We start from the raw sequence: 20,706 nt of genomic DNA, 5'->3' as shown, positions 1-20,706 counted from the left end.
ATTTTTGTTGCCCTCCGCTGGACGTTTTCCAATTTTTCCACATCCTTCTTGTAGTGTGGAGCCCAAAACTGGACACCGTACTCCAGATGAGGCCTCACCAATGTCGAATAGAGGGGAATGATCACGTCCCTTGATCTGCTGGCAATGCTCCTACATATACATCCCAAAATGCCATTGGCCTTCTTGGCAACAAGGGCACACTGTTGACTCATATCCAGCTTCTCGTCCACTGTAACCCCTAGGTCCTTTTCTGCAGAACTGCTGCCGAGCCATTCGGTCCCTAGTCTGTAGCAATGCATGGGATTCTTCCGTCCTAAGTGCAGGACTCTGCACTTGTCCTTGTTGAACCTCATCAGATTTCTTTTGGCCCAATCCTCTAATTTGTCTAGGTCCCTCTGTATCCTATCCCTACCCTCCAGCGTAGGGTTGTTGCCTCAACCCTACCTCTTTTCCATTTATACACCATATGATTTACTTCAAAAAGCAGTTGCCAAATTCAGGACTCTGAGATAAATCCCCTGCTACATAATTACTATCACCTACTCAAGATAGCTTCTGAAGGACCTTACACTTGATAGGGGACATGCTGCAGCTCATGGATCTGACAAGTCAACCTGAGGAATGGTCAAATCCAGGATGCTTCAGAAAAAGCTCCATGATAACAAAACAAACTAAAAAGTTATTTATCAAAGAACCTGAACTATATGTTACGTGCAAGAGGTAGTTTCCAACTGGTTATAAAACCACTGCAAGAAAACCACCAACTATTGAAATATTACACCCCAATAAGACTACTGCTAAAATTATTCCGTAGTTTAATTCAGCCCATTTCACGACAGCAAAGCAAAGTGTGGGAGCGATCTCTACAAAAAGAGCTAGCTGTATAGGGAGAGACTATATTGAATGGCATAAGACACCAATAAAAGCCCTGCCCTTGAAGTTCTGCCAACAAATACTGTAATAAAGATGTGACACACAGAAATGCTGGTGAGAGACTGAAATTTATTTCTTGGCTCCAGTCACCTGGCATGGAAGAGGAGTACTAAAGATTATATGCTGCTCAGATGACAGGACTCAATATTTGCTATCTTCTTTCACACACACACACACACACCTTTTTTTTTTCATTTTTGAAAATCCAATGCAAATAAAACGTAATAGCAACTAAAGATAACAGCCACAAACTAACACTGCTAGTTAACAGAACACACAAATGGAGACATGGAGGTTGTAGATCACGGTTGATGATGACCTGAACCTCCCAACAGATGGCAGGATCGTTCTGTCTCTGATTGGACATCTGCCCATCATTACTATCTCTGAGCCTCTATAGCTTTCTGGCCACTTAACCCCTTTCTTGCGGCATTTATTTTAATGGTCAGCGATTGGACGAGCATATGTTAATTATCGTCTGTGCAGCGTGCTTCCACTATCTGGATGTCATCAAGAAACAGAGACCTAGGGCCTGACTCAGAGCCCCTTAAATTCTATCGAAATAATTTTACTGTCTTCAGTGCACTTTGGATTAGACTCCAAGGAACCTCTGGTTTTGTTTAGCAGTTTTCTGTTCCTCCTGTAAGGTTAACTCTCACGGTAGTTGATGAGCTATAATCTTGCTGCCCGCGGTACAGTTATTATCTTGGCACTTTGTTTGGAACCTAACATCTCCTCCCACTTGTATCTGCAGTGCCTATTTGGTTTCCAAATCACAGTCTTTCACCTGTTCTAGTTTCTTTAGGTACAACTCTTGTTCAGCTACTTGAGGGGCTTTGGCTCAATAGCTTGTTAGATGGTGACACTAAGGTTTTTGTCCTTCTGTCTTGGCACTGGTGATTCTAACAGAGCATTGTAAGGTGTGTTGAGGTGGTCTAATAATGCGAAGTACGGACCCCAGGAATCCACTTGGGCTTTCTTTTGTCATTTATTTGCTACTTTGTACTGATTTTTCTGGTAACCCTTTTGACCGAGCATGGTAAATGCTTAATGTTGGTGTGACTGAACTGATATTTCTAAGAGAATTGCTGGAAGAAATCACTTGCAAATCGTGGGTTGTGGGACCTTCTAAGTTATTAATTCATCTGGAATCCCATGGTGAGCAAACTGCAATTGACAATGTGTTATCACATGGTTACTCAGTGTGTTGTGCAACAGCTTGGTTAAAAAAACCCACGCTCAGTAGCAGTTCACTAGAGGTAAACTTTCCCTTTTAATTCAAGTAGATCCGCATCAACCTGGGACCTAGGGGAGCAGGCCTCGCATGTGACTTTTAAAAAAAAAATTAACATACATGAGCTCTTGGAATGGAGTGAAAGCAGCAGAATAAGAACAATGGACTTCAAAAAAGCAGACTTTAATGAACTCAGAGAACTGGTAGGTGAGGTCCCATGGGAAGAAAATTTCAGGGGAAAAAGGAGTTCAGGAGACCTGGCAATTTCTCTGAGAGACAATATTAAAGGCACAAGAGCAACCTATCCCAAAGGGGAGGAAAGATAGGAAGAATGGTAAGAAACCAGTATGACTCCATCAGGAGCTCTTTCATGACCTGAAGATCAAAAAGTGGTTACACGGACAAATTGCTAAGGATAACATCACCATGCCACCATGGGTCAGCAACTGAGCAGAGAGAAGCTCCTCCACGTAGCTCCAGCCACAGCTGCTGCTCTTCCTGGTTCTCCCGCCCCAAAGTGGTGGAGGCAGGTTACGGCAGCCAACTCTGCTGACCAGACGCTGCCAGGCTCCCTTTTCAACCTGATGTTCCAGTCGAAAACCGGACACCTGGCAAACCTAGATTCAGGACAAACTGCTGAGAAATAGGGCAGACTCACCCCAAACTGTTGGTTATTCTACGATTAGAGATACCAAGCCAGTAACAAAAGTAAACTTCTGTCTCACCTCACTGGTTAACAAGAAGTCCAAACTGCAGTCTCTTTAGGCATTCCAGCACTTATTTCACCACCCAGACTCTGAACTTTATGACAAGTGTTTACTGAAAAGTAATTTCATCAAACCAAGGGATCTTCTGATCTCAAGAGATCAGCCATATGGCCAGGTCAATATGTAACTCAGATCTTACCCAATAATCATGCTGTAGCCAATCCATTAATAGCTAAAATCTAAAGACTTATTTATAAAGAAAAGAAGAAGAGAGTTAAAATGGTTAATAGATCATATACATACAATAATTGCAAAGTTCTTATCTCAGTGGTAGCAGTAGCAATGATGTTACAAACTGCTAGCTTGTAAAGTCTTTGGTAATTTCCAAAAGACTGGAAGGTCCTCAGTCCATAGATTAGAATGTTTCTTAGAGTTGTAAATCCATAGTCAAGATAATCAGAGCAGAAAAGAGACAAGATGAACTCTCTCCTCGGACCCTACGCTATCAGCACTCCTAGCTATCTTCGAGACACCACTGGCTTCCTGAGGAAACTACAATGCATTGGTGATCTTCCAGAAAACACTATCCTGGCCACCATGGATGTAGAAGCTCTTTACACCAATATTCCACACAAGCTGACAGGAACAGTATCCCTGATGAGGCCACGACACACCTGGTGGCTGAGCTTTGTGACTTTGTCCTCACCCACAACCATTTCAGATTTGGGGACAACTTATACCTTCAAGTCAGCGGCACTGCTATGGGTACCCGCATGGCCCCACAATATGCCAACGTTTTTATGGCTGACTTAGAACAACGCTTCCTCAGCTCTCGTCCCCTAACGCCCCTCCTCTACTTGTGCTACATTGATGACATCTTCATCATCTGGACCCACGGGAAGGAGGCCCTTGAAGAATTCCACCTGGATTTCAATAATTTCCACCCCACCATCAACCTCAATCTAGACCAGTCCACACAAGAGATCCACTTCCTGGACTCTACAGTGCAAATAAGTGATGGTCACATAAACACCACCCTATACCTGAAACCTACTGACCGCTACACTTACCTACATGCCTCCAGCTTTCATCCAGGACACATCACATGATCCATTGTCTACAGCCAAACCCTAAGATACAACCGAATTTGCTCCGATCCCTCTGACAGAGTCAAACACCTACAAGATCTCTATCAAGCATTCTTACAACTACAATACCCACCTGGGAAGTGAGGAAACAGATTGAGAGAGCGAGACGGGTACCCAGAAGTCACCTACTACAGGACAGGCCCAACAAGGAAAAGAATAAAACACCACTGGCCATCACATACAGCCTCCCAGCTAAAACCTCTCCAGCACATCAACGATCTGCAAACGAAGGACGATTCTTCACTCTCACAGACCTTGGGAGGCAGGCCAGGCCTCTCTTACAGACAGCCCCCCAATCTGAAGCAAATACTCACCAGCAACTACATACCACACCACAGAAACACTAATCCAGGAATCAATCTCTGTAACAAACCCCGTTGCCTACTCTGTCCCCATATCTACTCTAGCGACACCATCGGAGGACCCAAGCACATGAGCCACACCATCAGGGACTCATTCACTTGCACATCTACCAATGTGATACATGCCATCATGTGCCAGCAATGTCCCTCTGCCATGTACATTGGCCAAACTGGACAGTCCCTACGTAAAAGGATAAATGGACACAAATCAGACACCAGGAATGGTAACATACAAAAGCCAGTAGGAGAACACTTCAATCTCCCTGGACATTCTATAACAGACTTAAAAGTAGCCAGCCTGCAACAAAAAAACTTCAAAAACAGACTTCAAAGAGACACTGCAGAACTAAAATTCATTTGCAAATTTCACACCATTAATTTGGGCTTGAATAGGGACTGGGAGTGGCTGTCTCACTATAAAAGCAGCTTTCCCTCTCTTGGTATTGACACCTTCTCATCAATTATGGGGAGTGGACTACATCCACCCTGATTGAATTGGCCCTGTCAACACTGGTTCTCCACTTGGAAGGTAACTCCCTTCTCTTCATGTATAATAATGCCTGCATCTGTAATTTTCACTCCATGTGTCATAAATATAAAGGGAAGGGTAAACCCCTTTGAAATCCCTCCTGGCTGGAGAAAAAAAATCCTCTCACCTGTAAAGGGTTAAGAAGCTAAAGGTAACCTCACTGGCACCTGACCAAAATGACCAATGAGGAGACAAGATACTTTCAAAAGCTGGGAGGAGGGAGAGAAACAAAGGGTCTGTGTGTCTGTCTATATTCTGTCTTTGCCGGGGATAGACCAGGAATGGAGTTTTAGAACTTTTAGTAAGTAATCTAGCTAGGTACGTGTTAGATTATGATTTCTTTAAATGGCTGAGAAAAGAATTGTGCTGAATAGAATAACTATTTCTGTCTGTGTATCTTTTTTGTAACTTAAGGTTTTGCCTAGAGGGGTTCTCTATGTTTTGAATCTGATTACCCTGTAAGGTATCTACCATCCTGATTTTACAGGGGGGATTTCTTTATTTCTATTTACTTCTATTTTTATTAAAAGTCTTCTTGTAAGAAAACTGAATGTTTTTTCATTGTTCTCAGATCCAAGGGTTTGGGTCGGTGGTCACCTATGCAAATTGGTGAGGCTTTTTATCCAACATTTCCCAGGAAAGGGGGGGTGCAAGTGTTGGGAGGATTGTTCATTGTTCTTAAGATCCAAGGGTCTGGGTCTGTAGTCACCTAGGCAAATTGGTGAGGCTTTTTACCAAACCTTGTCCAGGAAGTGGGGTGCAAGGTTTTGGGAAGTATTTTGGGGGGAAAGATGTGTCCAAACAGCTCTTCCCCAGTAACCAGTATTAGTTTGGTGGTGGTAGCGGCCAATCCAAGGACAAAGGGTGGAATATTTTGTACCTTGGGGAAGTTTTGACCTAAGCTGGTAAAGATAAGCTTAGGAGGTTTTTCATGCAGGTCCCCACATCTGTACCCTAGAGTTCAGAGTGGGGGAGGAACCTTGCCACCATGCATCTGAAGAAGTGGTTTTTTTATCCACGAAAGCTTATGCCCAAATAAATCTGTTAGTCTTTAAGGTGCCACCAGACTCCTCATTGTTTTTGTGGATACAGACTAACACAGCTACCCCCGATACTTGACAAGATGGAGATGTTTACAGGGTCTTTCATACCCTTTGCCATGTGCCTGGAAATTTTATGTTTCAGACAAAGCTCACAGTCTCCATTTGTGGAAAATTACAGGCAGAAGATGGAGTCAAGGATCACATGAGCAAGTCACATGGCCTTACATGGCTTGCTGACTCACGGGGGCAGCCATTACCCATATTCTGCCTGGGGCATCCACAGGAAGGCTCACCTGGTGGGACAAGCTTTGTCTATGGCCCATTGTGAGAGTTAATTGCCTTTGATGGACCATCAACACACAGCTGTCTGGCTTCAATACAGATTTTACCTGGTGGGTGTTACCCCAGGAACAAACACATTTGGGATACAGATGTATAGCCAATTTTCATCACTTCAGATACAGTGATGGTACATAGATTTAAACAGGATAATCATCTTTAGCTAACCATAACTTTTCCATTGACACCTTACATGATATACTTTGTGCAAGTTTTGTTGCAATTGTTTAACAGTGGCAATATTAATTATATAAATGGTCATATTTCAATCATTCAACATCACAGATGAGCACAAAAGAATAGCACAAGCATGTTGGCAGAAAATAAGAAAGGCTAAGGCAAAAAATAAATTATAGTTAGCAAGGGACTTAAAAGGTAATGAAAGGTTCTATAAATACATTCAGAGCAAGAGAAAGATGAAAGAAAGGGTAGGTCCTCTACTTAGCAGGGAAGGAGAGCTAATAACAGATTACATCAAAGCTGGGGTGTTTAATACTTATTTGCTTCAGTCTTTAGGAAAAAGTTAAAGTGTGACAAGATGCTTCACACAATTAATATTAACAACAAGAGAGAATGAACACTGGCCCAAATAGGGAGAGAACAGGTCAAAGAATGTTTAGAAAATTTCATTAAATGTATTAAAGTCAATACTGCCTGATGAAATTCACTCTAGGGTACTTAAGGAACTATCTGAAGCTATCTTGGAACTGTTAGCAATTATCATTGAGACTTCATGGATGATGGGTGAAGTCCCAGAGGCCTGGACAAGGGCAAATATAATACCTACCTTTAAAAGGAGAACAAAGAAGACCCGGGGAACTATAGACCGGCCAGCCTAATTTTGATACCTGGAAAGATACATGAATAAACATATTAAATAATCAATTTGTAAGCATCTAGAGGACAGCAGAGTGATAAGGAATAGCCAACATGGATTTGTCAAGGACAGATCATGCCAATCCAATCTAATTTCCGTCTTTGACAGGGTTACTAGCCTAGTGGATAGTGCGGAAGCTGTAGGTGGGATATGTTGTGATTTTAGTAAGGCTTTTGACACAGCCCAACATGATGTTCTCATAAGTAAAGTAGGGAAATGTATCCTAGATGAATTTACTATAAGCTGGGTGTGGCCGAACACACGCACTAATCATACCCTACTCACTACTGTAATAATCTTTGTATAAAATATGCCTTGTGAGGTGTCATTGGAAAACTAATAACTTGGGAGTCAGTAATATCCTGGTGAAATGTGTGTAGCAACACTATATGTAAAGTTATGAACATAATCTGAAATTATGACTGTAATGTGTTTACCAGACGAAGGGTCTGGGGGAGGGTGTAAGCCTGTTCCTCAAAGACAAAGGACAAATGAACACCTCTAGCCAGGTGTCATCAAAGTTGATTGGCAATCACTGGTCAAGTGGCCATTCCATGGCAACAGACGGGGGCAGGGACAGATTGATCTGCATTTAACAAACAACATGGAACCTCTTACATCACGATACTCTGTATCTCTATCCTCACAGTTCGAAGGAAATATATCTAGGGGTAACCTTCTGGCAAATTCATTTCAAAGGGTGATTGGAGTACACAAGTGACGTGCAAAACTGCCCCAGATTGATTGATTGATTTCTTTCTCATTCACTTATGAAGACAAAGGAACCAGTCTTTGGAGCCTGAGAGGGGTTATGACTTGAGAATTTGATTAGCCCTGTTGCTGGGAACATGTGGTAAGGATTTTACGTTGAACCAAGTCTAGTTTAAGTTTTAGCTACTAGGAAGCATTTTATCTTTATTTCCCTTGTAACCATTTCTGACTTTAATACCTTATACTTGTCCTCACTTAAAAGATATCTCTTTGTAGTTAAATAAACTTGTTTTATTCTTTAATCAAAACTAATCCATTGTTGTGTTTAAACGGGACTGTTTGATAACTTTAGCTAAAGTAGTAAACCGTTGTATATTGGCGCCTTACAGGTAAACTGGACCTCTACTATCTGAAATGTCCAGGAGAGGGCGGAACAGTGCAGAACCCATTTTGGGGGGAAAATGCAGGATTGGGAGAGTGCTGGGGTCACCCTGCAAGTAGTAGCCAAAGCTCCTGGAAGCCAGAATGTGGCTGATGTGCTGCTGAGAGGCTGCTGGGGTTACAGCTGCTGGACCAGGGCTGTGGCTATGCACAGACAATCAGGTGAGACCTGCATACTGGTAGGCTGATTGCGAGTGACCCAAGTTGGGAGCTACAACAACAAAGCATTTTTAGGCATCCAAGGTTGCAGGGTACGTGGTGACACAACCTCTCGCTGGTCTGGACTGCACCCCAGAATGTGACAGTGGGTGCAAAAGTGATTATAAGATCGTATTCAAAGAATAGTTATCAATGGTTCACTGTCAAACTGGGAGGATGTATCTAGTGGGGTTACACAAAGGTCTGTTTGGGTCCAGTGTTAGTCAATATTTTCATTAATGATTTGGATAATGGAGTGGAGAGTACACTTATAAAGTCTGTGGATGACACCAAGCTGGGAGGGGCTGTAAGCATTTTGGAGGACAGGATTAGAATTCAAAACGACCTTGACAAACTGGAGAACTGGTCTGAAATCAACAAGATGAAATTCAGTAAAGATACATGCAAAGCACTATACTTAGCCAGGAAAAATCAAATGCATAACTACAAAATAACAGTGGTGAGTAGTACTGCTGAAAAGGATCTGGGGGTGACAGTGGATCACAAACTGAATATGAGTCAACAGTGTGATGCAGTTGCAAAAAAAGGCTAATATCATTCTGGGATGTATTAACAGGAGTGTTGTATGTAAGACATGGGAGGTAATTGTCCCACTCTACTCAGCCTTGGGGAGGCCTCACCTGAAGTATTGCATCTAATTCTGGGCACCACATTTTAAGAAAGATGTGGACACATTTGAGAGCGGTCATAGGAGAGCAAAATAATTTATAAAAATGTAGATAACCTGAGCTATGAGGAAAGGTTAAAAAAAAAACAATCTTGGGCATGTTTAGTCTTGAGTAAAGCAGATTGATGTGGGACCTGATATAAAGGTAGTGTGACCAGATGTCCCATTTTTAAAGGGACAGTCCCATTTTTTGGGACTTTTTCTTATATAGGCACCTATTACCCCCCAACCCCGTCCTGTTTTTTCACAGTTTTTTCACAGCTATCTGGTCACCCTATATAAAGGGGATGGTGATCAGTTGTTCTCCACGTCCACTGAGGGTAGAACAAGAAGTAATCAGTTTAATCTGCAGCGAGGGAGACTTAGGTTAGATATTAGGAAAAACTGTTTAATTATAAGGTTAGTTAAGTTCTAGAATAGGCATCCAAGGGAGGTTGTGGATTCTCTGCTTAGAGAACCTGCTTAGACAGGTTAGACAAACACCTGTCAGGGATGGTGTGACACAGAAGCCCATTTGTGCCTCACTACTCTTATCAGGCCTGACATTGTCATTACACCTAACACGCTGTTGTCCTGATATATACCCAAAAGGTGGCATGAAAGATATTCCTGGAAAATTAATAACTCAGTGATCATTAATATTCTTGCATGCTGCATGTGCACAGTGCATACAAAAAGTTATAGATATGTGCTAGAATTATGTTCTTCAATTGTGTTTGGCAAGCAATGCATAAGCCCAGTGTGCCCTAGACAAAGGAATATGTATTTATTTGTCTGACCAGACTGGTCATCAGGTAGAGACAATTAAGGACATTTACGTAAAAGGTAAACAAAACCATCAACCTAGGAAATATCCTCTTGCAGGGGTCTGAATCTCAAAGGATAAGCAATTGAATCAACTGCTTGTATACAATATCAGTAAAAGTGTATTGAGTATGTATGAACCACACTGGTGTTTTATATTATTGTGAAATGTGTGTATTACACTATACAAGGCAATATGCATACTCAATGATATTTGGCTGTGACCAAACCCAGGGAAAAACAAATTTCCCCCCCAGGAAGGAAGGTAGCATTGTGAAATCAAAACAATTGAAGCCCCATTTACATATGAATCAGCAGGGGGAATGGGAAATCCCGAGGAAGGGAAGAACATCATGAAGACATCCTGAGCCTGGGGACAAAACCGTGAGTTTGGGAAAGTGTGTTAGAGAAGAAGCCATCTTGGCATTAGTCACTAGACAGACACAGGGAGCAGAGCTCTTGCAAGCAGAGAAATGTGGGTCCTGCAGTCAAGGGGGTTGAAATCTCTCGAACTGGAAGATTGTTCAAAGTAGTTTCCTCACCAAAGACTGTAGCTCATTAAGTTAGATCTTAGCCATTAGAAAGCATATGTTTACTTTTGTTTGTTTGTAATCCTTTCTAACTGTATTCCTTCTATTTGGAATCTCTTACCCTATGCCCTTTTCTTAATAAACTTGTTTTATTTTTTCAATAAACCAGCCCAGTGGTGTGCTTGAAGGGAAGAGTGTATTTACCCCAGTTATGTTAATAAGCTCAAATGTGCTTTTGTCTCTCTAAAGGAGCAAATGAGCCTCATTTACTTCCCAGAGTGTTCCAAGAGAGGGCTGGACACGATAGGGCAGTTTTGGGGAAATTCAGGATTGGGGGTGTGTTGGGGTCTCTTGGCTAGTAGTAACTAAGGCTGGTGGAGACCAGAGTGTGGCTATGGTATAACAAGCAGGCTGCTGGAGTCCGAGTTGCTGAACCAGGGCTGCTTAACACACAGACACTCAGTGCGTGCTTGAATGCTGGCTGGGTGCGTCCAGACAGGGAGCGACAGCAGGAGAGCATTTTAAGGCACTTGGTTACAGGACAAGTGGTGAGACAACCCCTTACTAGTCAGAATTGCACCCCAAAACAAGACAGATGGTCTAGGTGTACCTGGTCCTGCCTCAGCGCAGGGGACTGGACTTGATTATCTCTCTTCTAGCCCTACAGTTCTATGATCCTATGAACTGAGCACACCAGTATTAACAAAATCTTATTCACAGCCTTTATTTCTTACCATTAAAAGATCCATTTGTGCTTTGTCAACTTTTTATCTTTATTGGTGTATTTAATTTGCTCTAATTCCAAAACCTGTAACCATGTGTTGTACCAGAGTCAAGTAGATTTTTACAATTTCAAGTGATTTCAGTGGCTTTTACATTCTGTTTCCTGTATTTATTGCATATTTCACAGTTGGATATCCTATCTTCACCTGACCAGAATAGAATTCATGGGCTCTGATCTTACAATTCTCCATATTCAGATTACGATTTCTGACCTCATACTATTAATATACCATTACTATTGATTTTACATGAAAGTTATTCAGATCCTTCTGGACAACTGTGTTATATCCTCAAATAATAGATGCTGATTGGTATTATAACTAGAGTTGGTCACAACTATTTGTATTTGAAAGCATGTGCACGATAAGAATTTCCACTTGATCAGACCTCTGCTACTTTATGATCACTTTCTAAAGTCCAGAAGTGCTTTGCCCTGTGGTTTCTGTGATATTGCTTGAAAAGGTCTGTGGTTTCTTTCCCATCTCCATTGACTTCTACCCAAAAACTTACTTATGACACTGCTTACAACTGAAGACGTTAGCTTTTCTTTTGCCATCTGAGCATAGTTCTTCTGAGTTTTAGCTAGTGCCACTAACTAATCATCTTCCTGGAGGCCTGCCCCAAACACATGTGAAGCTGTATTGACTGAGATATTAGGCTCTTTTATGAATCCCAAAATATTTCAGTACAGACACTTCCATGGCAGCTTTTAAACTACTCAAAGCTTTTCTTCTGTCATCCCAGTACCATTATGTACTGTCCTCTAATTCTCTTTCGAGAGACTAGAGATGTTAACAGGCCCAGGAATCATTGTAAGGCCTCAATACTGGGCATGGGCAGCATGTGAATCCCCCGCCCCTTTGGGGAGACTAGCCCCTGGTTCCGGAGGCCCTGCCCCTACCCCACCCCTTCCACCCCCCCCTCGCCCGCCAGAACCCCAAGCCCCACCGTGGCTTGGCCAAAACACCCCAAGCACTGGCCCATCTGTTCCAGCTACCCTGAGCCATGGGCTGCCAGCCAGCCCATCCCAGCCACACTGGCCGCCTTGATCCCTGAACCTCCACCTGGCCCTGAGCACCGGCCTAACCCCTGGGCCACCAGCCGGCTCCGAGCACCAGCCCAACCCCTGGGCCAGCCTGAGCTGCCCCTGGCTGGCTGGCTCAAGCTGCCTCTGGCCGAGCTGCCCTGGGCTGCCCCTGGCTGCTGGCCAACTGAGCCCTGGCCCAGGCTGAGCCCCTGCCGATTTCAGGGGACAGGAGAAGTGAGGGCAGGGTCTCAGGGCAGAGTGTGGGTGGGGCCAAGGCCTGGGTTAGGAGAGGCTTAGCTTCCTCTGGCCTATGATACCCGCCGCCCATGGTATTGGGGTTTTTAATTTATTTGTCTAGTTGACTCTACTCTCTTGGTTAGGTCTGATTTGATACCTAAAATGCAAAACTCTGCACCTTCAATTCCCCTTGTATCTAGCCAGATCAGCTCAAATCCTTGGTTTCTATCAAAAACTAAAACGATTTCTCCATTGTAAAGTCTAGACATTATCTCCTCAGCTATTCAAGTGACCATTCACATATGCACGTCTTATTAAAAATCTTTTGGATTCTTAGCTTGTTTGGTTTTATTACAGTGATAGTACTGTTAAGTGACTCAGGGTATGTTGACACTGCAAGCCTGAGCTGGCTTTCATCTAGCTCAGTGGTTCTCAACCTATTTACTATTGTGGGTCGTGTATGTGTTATGTGGGCTGCATCCAATACTACCTGTATGGCCCTGAGGATGTCACAAGGGCCACAGCACTGTGCTGATTGGGCAGCAAGTGACCCATGGGCCGCAGGTTGAGGACCACTGGTCTAGCTACAGCAAAGCTAGCTCACTTCAGGTATGTCTGCCTCTGCTGCAATCACACCTCCTGATAGCTGCGTAGATGTACCCTCAGCGTCTTTACCTAGTGCATGTATTTTGGCAACATACAGGGATTTAGCTCAAGGTGATAGATTATATCTGTAATGAATCCCAGGTAATTAAACATGGTATCAAGCTGTTATAATTGCACAATGTTTGCTAGCCAAGTTATACTCCTTAGTTTCCCCACATTTCCAGAGTGCTCTTTAGCCCAAGCACACATTCAGACTGGCAGTGCCATATTTTTCATTTTGTGACTCCAGTGAAAAATCAAGCTTAATTTTTATTTTTAACCATGCTGGTCGCCCATCTATTTATAGATGCTGGTTGTGTTTACACTACCCTCTGCTCCAGTTTTGGTTGTGACACTAAAAACGAGTGATCCAAATGTCCATTACACAACCCAATCTGTTGTAAAACGTTGTGTAGCAAATGTAGCTAGAGACCCAGCTCCTTTCCCAATTGTATCATTAGCGGAGGAGCTCGGTGTGCATAAATTTTGCTTTTGCGTTTCTGTGTAACTGGCTGACTCACGCGCTTTGACGAAATACTGCTTGGGCAGACATGTCGGCCACAGGGGCACCATTTTAGATTTTGGTGGGGGAGGGGGCAACTTTAACCAGGATTCCAGGGGCTACTTAGGCATCTGAAAACTCGAGGGTTTTTTTCCCAGACAATAACTTAGAAATTAGCTGATAGAGCACTGTATCTAATTCCTATATAAAAAAAGAGGATTACATAAATATTAGACCCACTCAGCTCTAATCCTTACATGTTCTCACATCTAGTGTCAAGTCACTTGAGGGACACTGGTTAGGTTTACAATTTTAATGTATATTCTTTGTTACTAGCTCTTGAATACAACAACTGCCCTCCCCTGTCCCCCGAGGTGAAAGTAATATTAAACACTTACCGGGACGGGAGCCTGGCTCCGGGCCCCTGGAAGGGGTGGGCCTGGGGGTCAGCCTCCCTCAGCCAGTCCATCCGCGCTGCCTGGCTCACGCCGCCCGGGGCTCCTGCGGTGATTTGAAGGGCCCAGGACTCTGGCCACTGCAGCAGTGGCCAGGAGCCCTGGGCCCTCTTAAATTGTTGGCCCTGGGGTAGCTGCCCCTTTGCCCCCCTCCATCGGCCTCCTTACGGGCAGGGCCGCTGATGTGGCGAGGGGGGGGCCGGCGACGTTAGCAGCAGCGCTGTAAGGAGGGCCCTTTGCTGCGGCAGCTGGGTACGGACCGGAACCGGCTTCTTACCAGTTCGCCGCACCGGCCCACTTTCACCCCTGCCTGCCCCCCAGCTGGCGCCCCTGGTGGGGCCATTTCTCGTGACTGACCCTGCTCCCCCAGCCCGTGCTGCAGAGCGGGGGCACACAGCCCCCAGCTCGCTGCCCCAGCCGATGCAGCGGAGAGAGGACAGGGAAGGCCAGGGAGCCAGAGCCGCCCTGGCCCCGCAGCGGGGGCCCCAACCCTGCTACTCCTACACCCCCGCCCTGAGCGGCAGCCGGGGGGCGGGGCACAGGGAGGGGCGGGGCTAAGCGGGGTTTAGCCCCGCCTTCCTGGCCGGTGCTGGGGCGGAGGGGGCGGGTCCGAGCCGGCCTGGCCCCGCCCCCCCCGCAGATAAGGCAGCCGGCGCCGCTGCCCGGCGCAGAGCCGAGGATGAAGCGGCGCAGCGAGCGGGGGGTCGCGCCGCCGGCGCCGCCGCCCTTGGGGGAGGGTCCCGCGGCCCAGGCTTCGCCGGGCGGGGCTGGAGACCCCCCTGGGGGCTCCCCGCGGCCCAGGCGGTAAGTCCCGTTCCGCTGGGGGAGGGGGCGGCTCTTCTCTCCCCCCCCCCGCCGCCGCCACGTGCCCCCCTGTGGGGGTGTCTCCCTCGCGCTCCAGGGCAGGCCCCCCCCCCCGTCTGCACTGCCCCTCCCCCCCCGGGGGGTCTCCTCTGCTCCCAGCCCCGCTCCAGGTGAAGCGATGCAAGGCGGGTCGTGTCACGCTGCTCCCCGCTGGCAGGGGGGTGCCGCTTGGGGGTGCCCAGGTGCCGCCCTGCCCCCTCCCAGAGGGGGAATGGGGGGGAGCGGTGGTGTGCAGCCCCGGCTTGGGCCCCCCACTGGGGGGCTGCGAGCGGGGCAGCGAAGAGCAGCTCCGGGCGCAGCCGGGTCACTGTGCCCGGCTGGGCTGCCGAGCATCCGGAGCCGCTGCTCTCCGGTCTCCCCTTACCCTGCCCCCGTGGGGACATGAGCTGGACGCAGCGAGCCCTGATGTGGTTCCTCGCTCCCCAAGCCCGGCCTCCTTGGGGGTGTGGAGGAGCCGCGTTGGTGCGGGGGAGCCAGCAAGTCAGTTGCCTCTTGTGGGCGCAGGAGCTGAGTGTTGGGGGCTAAGAGGTCCTGATTTTATAGGGACAGTCCTGATAGTCAGGGCTTTGTTTTATTCCTCGTCCTGATTTTTCACACTTGCTATCTAGTCACCGTCTTGGGGGAGCAGGAGGGGTGAGGTGCCCCCAGGGGCAATGGAAGAGGTGCCTTGCCCATGGGGATCAGGGGTGCAAAAATACAAATTCACCCAGGGTGCTATTTCCCCTAAGCCTGGCCCTGGGTAGCTGCACCTGCTGGTGTACATGGGGGTTGCTTTATGCACAGGTATCCGCCCTTTTTAAAAGCTTGGCTCCCAGTGTATTGCGTGCTGCCCCCTCCACCCCATGCCAAGTTCAGTTTTGCTTAATAAAACACAAGCGTGCTCTCTCTCTCTACATATTTAAAAACTTTACAATGGGTACAAATTGCTCAGAGGAGCATTGCAGATTTGAAAGGCGGGTTAGAGCTTGTTGTCTGACCCCAAATAATAACCAATTGCTGATGATGTTTGCTTAAATTATGAACATAGACTATACTAGATACTTCTACTGGGAACCCTAAAGAAGGAATTAAAATTACCACTTTCTTCTGAATCCTTGGGTTAACAGATGTGAAAGAGCTTTTGCTTCTGCTTTCACAATCCTCCTTAGCATTCATCCATTTGGAGCTCAATTGGCTCTTCTCCCATCTACTACAAATTCCATCCTGTTTTTTTTTTCTAGCCTTTCTGCATAAATTAATCACCTCCCACCCTACCTTTAATTATTGTCTCATCTCTGTAGAGATCAGAATAGGTTGATAAACTCTTATCCAAAATCTAGCCACAGTAGCGCAATTGATCTCATCTAAGATAACTCTTCATAGCGTCTGTGTTGAGCAATTCTCATGACTGTTCTGAGCTCCAAGTGCATCCAATATTCTGCTTGTTTTTCTGATGTATGTTGTGCAGACCTTATTATTTTTGATTAGTAGTTGCCAAGATGTGCTTGGCACTGAAGAAACACAGTATGGTTTATGCTCCAGGGGCCCAGTCTAAGGACTGGGTCAACATAGACCAGGGAAAGGGAACGACAAGAGACATTTTCCTGCTCTGTCTTCTAGAGAACTTACTAAAACGCATTCTCACTTTCGATTTCAATGTAAATAAGTCCCCAGTTAGTCATTTTCCTGCCAGTGGTTCTACCGTCTAGATTGAATTGCCTTGGGAGTCTCTTATGTTGTAGACTTTTCAGGACAGGAATTGTCTTGGTTGTGTGGCACCAGCATGTGGAGAGCTAGGCCGTCCAATTCAGCATTCTGTGTAAAGTCTCATCGTATGACAGTACCTTCTTCAGAGTTGTTTATCTGAGAGTCTACATGGATGTCTAGGATCATAAAACCTTAAAATAGACTGAATTGCTATGATTTTGCTTGGATCAAATGCAGTGGCTTGTAATTTCTTGCCTCCTTGGTATCTAGTGCTTGTGAAAAGTGGCAAATGACAGTAAAGGAGACTTGAAGTCCCCTTGCCCAGTCACACACCAAATACCGCACAAATAGTGGTAGCATATGGGCTCCCTTGAAGTACTGAGGGTCACGACAGACCCTTTATCCCAGTACAGATCTGCTGAATAATTCAATTTTTATTAAACTCTGTGGCACATGTTTCTTTTTTCTATAAAAAGAAAAGCATTCTCAGGCTAAAACAAAGCATCATCCATATAATGCATTAAAATGTTAAAATTCAGTTCCCATCCAGCTACTTTCTTAAGCAAGTTTTCCCCCATTCCTATCTGAGAGCCATTCCTGCTCTAGATGATAAACTCCTTGGTGCCTGGTTGAATTCTGCTCTCGCACCTCTGACTTCGCAGGGAGGCTGCACAAAGTGAAGGATGGGATAAAAAGAACTTGGCTTTAATATTGTGACCCAAAATGTCATAAATGCGTTTGTAGGTTCAGACCCTAGCCAAGCATCAGCAATTACCTAATAACGACTAATACCCTCATTAGGTTAGAAATAACTGGCATCATTCAGCCTACCATGAAGCTGGTCAGAACATTTGGTCAAAAGCGTCTGTCTTGTTCAAGGGTGGTTATTGTTTCAATTTCTTCTGTAAAAACTCTTCTTCCATCCACAGCATTTACCCCACTTCTGATATCTTTCCTGCCATATTACTTTCCCAGCACTATCCCCTTCTTCCTTGGCTTTCTTCCTCTGTGTCTCCTCTTATGCACTGACACAAGCTTATGCTGTCTTGCTTTCTGGAAAATCTGCCCTGTTTTTTAGATGTACAGTGAAATTGTACCCCTTTTAACTCAACTGTCTTCTACTCTGAGCCATACCCTAGGCTGGTGTAACTGCAATGACTCCAGCTGAGCGTCTCTAGCTTACGTAAACTGAAGATGCTGGCCCTTTATACTCAAACATCTAGCTCTCTTCCTCCTTTTCCGTAGCACTCCACATCAGTGTCCTTCCTCCAACAGAGCTCTGGTTTGAAGTTAAAAACTTCCTGTGGCCTCTGAGATATTCATGCTCTGGCAATCTCAATGGACAGCAGCAACAGAGCTAGACTCACACTGGCAAATAGCTAGCTTGCTTTCTGATGAGTATCCTGTCATGTTGCTGGGGTGTCTGAACATGTTTGGACAGTGCCCTCAAAGGCTAGAGCCACATCCCAACAAGAACAGCATCTTCTGGGAAAGTTTTGCATAATTCCTGTTAGTGTATGACTGGGTGTGTGTGGGAAGTCCTTTTCCCTGACTCAACAGTTGCATCATGATCCAGCATCATTAGCTTGCAGGACTCCTCATTTCCCCAGAGATTGTGTGAACTTTCTCTCCCAGCCTGGGACTAACTCTGGAAAATCTCCTGTCGTTCTTGGTGTTTTCATCCTCTTTTGGGCATTAATACATTTCAGAGGTAGGTTAGTGCAACACAAAGCTACAACTGACAAAGCTGAAGCAATTACTAGGTGCTTCCAGGCTCTCTTCAGTGTCTGGGTGTTGCATGCATAGAGTGACTGCAGTTGCAATGGCTTGAGCAGTAATCCATGTTTTCTCACAGCATACTCAAATTCTTTCTAAAGAAGAGTGCTGCTTTTCAAATGGGACCCGCATCTCACTGTGTACTGCATAGGTGCCATTTTTGAGTAGCATGGAAGTAGTTGACCCCTGCTCCACCCCACTATTTTTCCTCCGGTGCCTATGCAAGACAGGCTGTGTTTATCCCCTTCTGAGAGATGGGGGGTGGGGCCGGGGGAAATTGAAGCATAGAGAGGGTGCATCAGCTTGGGCAAATCACTGTCTGTGCATTCCTTCTCTAGCGCATCAAACATAAGGTTTTTTTCTCTACTTCCAAGGCCCTCTGCCCAGTCTCCACCCTTCCTATAATCTGTCATTCGCTATTAAGAGGTCAGTGCTTGGCTCCGATTGGCCCATGTTGTCAGTCTGTGCTGCCCACTCATTAAGCTTTCAAGTAAGTCCCTTCCTGGTTTCTCCTTGGCTGCCCCTCAAATGTGGGAGGAGCTCCCCATGAACATCCACAAAGCTACCTCCCTAACTCCTTCAAATCCCTCTCCAAAACTCTCCTATGCTGTGAGGCCTGCAAACAACTTGACTATTAGGCTACTGGTATGTTGTGACTGCTACCTATTGCCAATGTTGTCTCACTGTTTCCTTGTACTCCCCTGTTGGTCTGTACCCATCTTCTTTTTGTCTCGTAGAATTGTAGGGCTGGAGGGGACTTAAAGAGGGCATCTAATCCAGCTCTCTGCTGTGAGGCAGGACCAGGTATACATAGACCCGTGGTTCTCTACCAGGGGTACATGTGCCCCTGGGGATACTCGGAGGACTTCCAGGGGGTACATCAACTCATCTAGATATTTGCCTAGTTTTAAACAGGCTACATAAAAAGCACTAGCGAAGTAGGTACAAACTAAAATTTTGTACAGACAATGACTTCGTTATACTGTTCTATATACTGAAATGGAAGTACACTATTTATATTCCAATTGATCTATAATTCTATGATAAAAATGCATATGTAAGCAATTTTTCAGTAATACTGTGCTGTACAACTTTTGTATTTTTTTTTGTAAGCAAGTAGTTTTTAAGTGAAGTGAAACTTGGGGGTACACAAGACCAATTAAACTCCTGAAAGGGGTACAGTAGTCTGGAAAGGTTGAAAGCCATGAACATAGACCATCCCTGACAGTTTGTCTAACCTGTTCTTCATAGCCTCCAATGATGGGGATTCCAAAACTTCCCTTGGAAGCCTGTTCAGTCCTTAACTATCCCTACAGTTAAGCCATGTCTTACATAAAGTCAACTTAACTTTATAGCGTAGTTGACATTGAGCCTCCGATTGAAGCAAATCAATCTTGTGTGTCCACGCTACACTCATTGTGTCAGAGGAGTGCATCCTCACTAGCAGGGCTTGCATCGCCGCACAGACCACTGCACTGTGGGTAGCTATCCCACAGTTCATGTAGCCAAGTGGAATTTTGGGTTGGGCTTGCAATGCTTTATGGGACCAAAACATTTGCGGGTGTGGTTATGGGAACATGGCATTAGCCTCCCATGATGCACTTCCCTCCTTCTTTCCCTCCAATCAACAGCAAACAAACAAAGCCTTTTTTTTGCACCTTTTTTTCATAAGCCCGGGTTACCCATGCAGCTGCTATAGCATGAACCCAGCTCAGCTCTACACTGTTGTTGTGAGCATTACAAACACCTCACGCCTTATCCTGCAGTATTTACACAGCCAATAAAGGAGCTGCCGTGTGGAATGATGTCACACAAGCAGCCCTGCTGGAAGACCCAGAACAGAGTAATTGGCAGTTGCTGGCAACAGTCATGCATCACCTTGACATGGTTGACTGCTACGTCTGGGCCTGGGAAACAAACACTAACTGGTGGGACTGCATCGTTATGCAGCTGTGGGATGACTAGCAGTGGTTGCAGAACTTTCGAATGCATAAGGCCACTTTCCAGGAACTGTATGACAAGCTTTCCACAGCCCTGAAGCGCAGCAATACCAAAATGAGAGCTGCTCCGACAGTTGAGAAGCGAGTGGCGTTAGCTCTGTAGAAGCTTGCAACACCAGACTGCTACCGGTCAGTGGGGCATCAATTTGGAATAGATAAATCTACCATGGGATCTGTTGTAATCCAA

At 45.5% G+C, this 20,706-nt stretch overlaps 1 protein-coding gene across 1 annotated transcript in view; it reads left to right on the top strand.

The window, feature by feature from the left end:
• The first annotated feature begins 14,872 nt into the window (after positions 1 to 14,872).
• The window catches only part of ABHD12B (abhydrolase domain containing 12B), a 35,515-nt gene continuing 29,681 nt past the window's right edge, over positions 14,873 to 20,706 (top strand). The window contains exon 1 of the mRNA XM_073350180.1: positions 14,873 to 14,997. Within this exon, the coding sequence (XP_073206281.1) occupies positions 14,873 to 14,997 (125 nt within the window). The remainder of the gene's footprint in view (positions 14,998 to 20,706) is intronic.

The sequence above is a fragment of the Lepidochelys kempii genome, chromosome 6 (assembly GCF_965140265.1).
Source record: "Lepidochelys kempii isolate rLepKem1 chromosome 6, rLepKem1.hap2, whole genome shotgun sequence".
Lineage (NCBI taxonomy): Eukaryota > Metazoa > Chordata > Testudines > Cheloniidae > Lepidochelys > Lepidochelys kempii.
The sequence above is the reverse complement of the archived record's forward strand: the minus strand, read 5'-3'. Positions and strand labels throughout refer to the sequence as shown.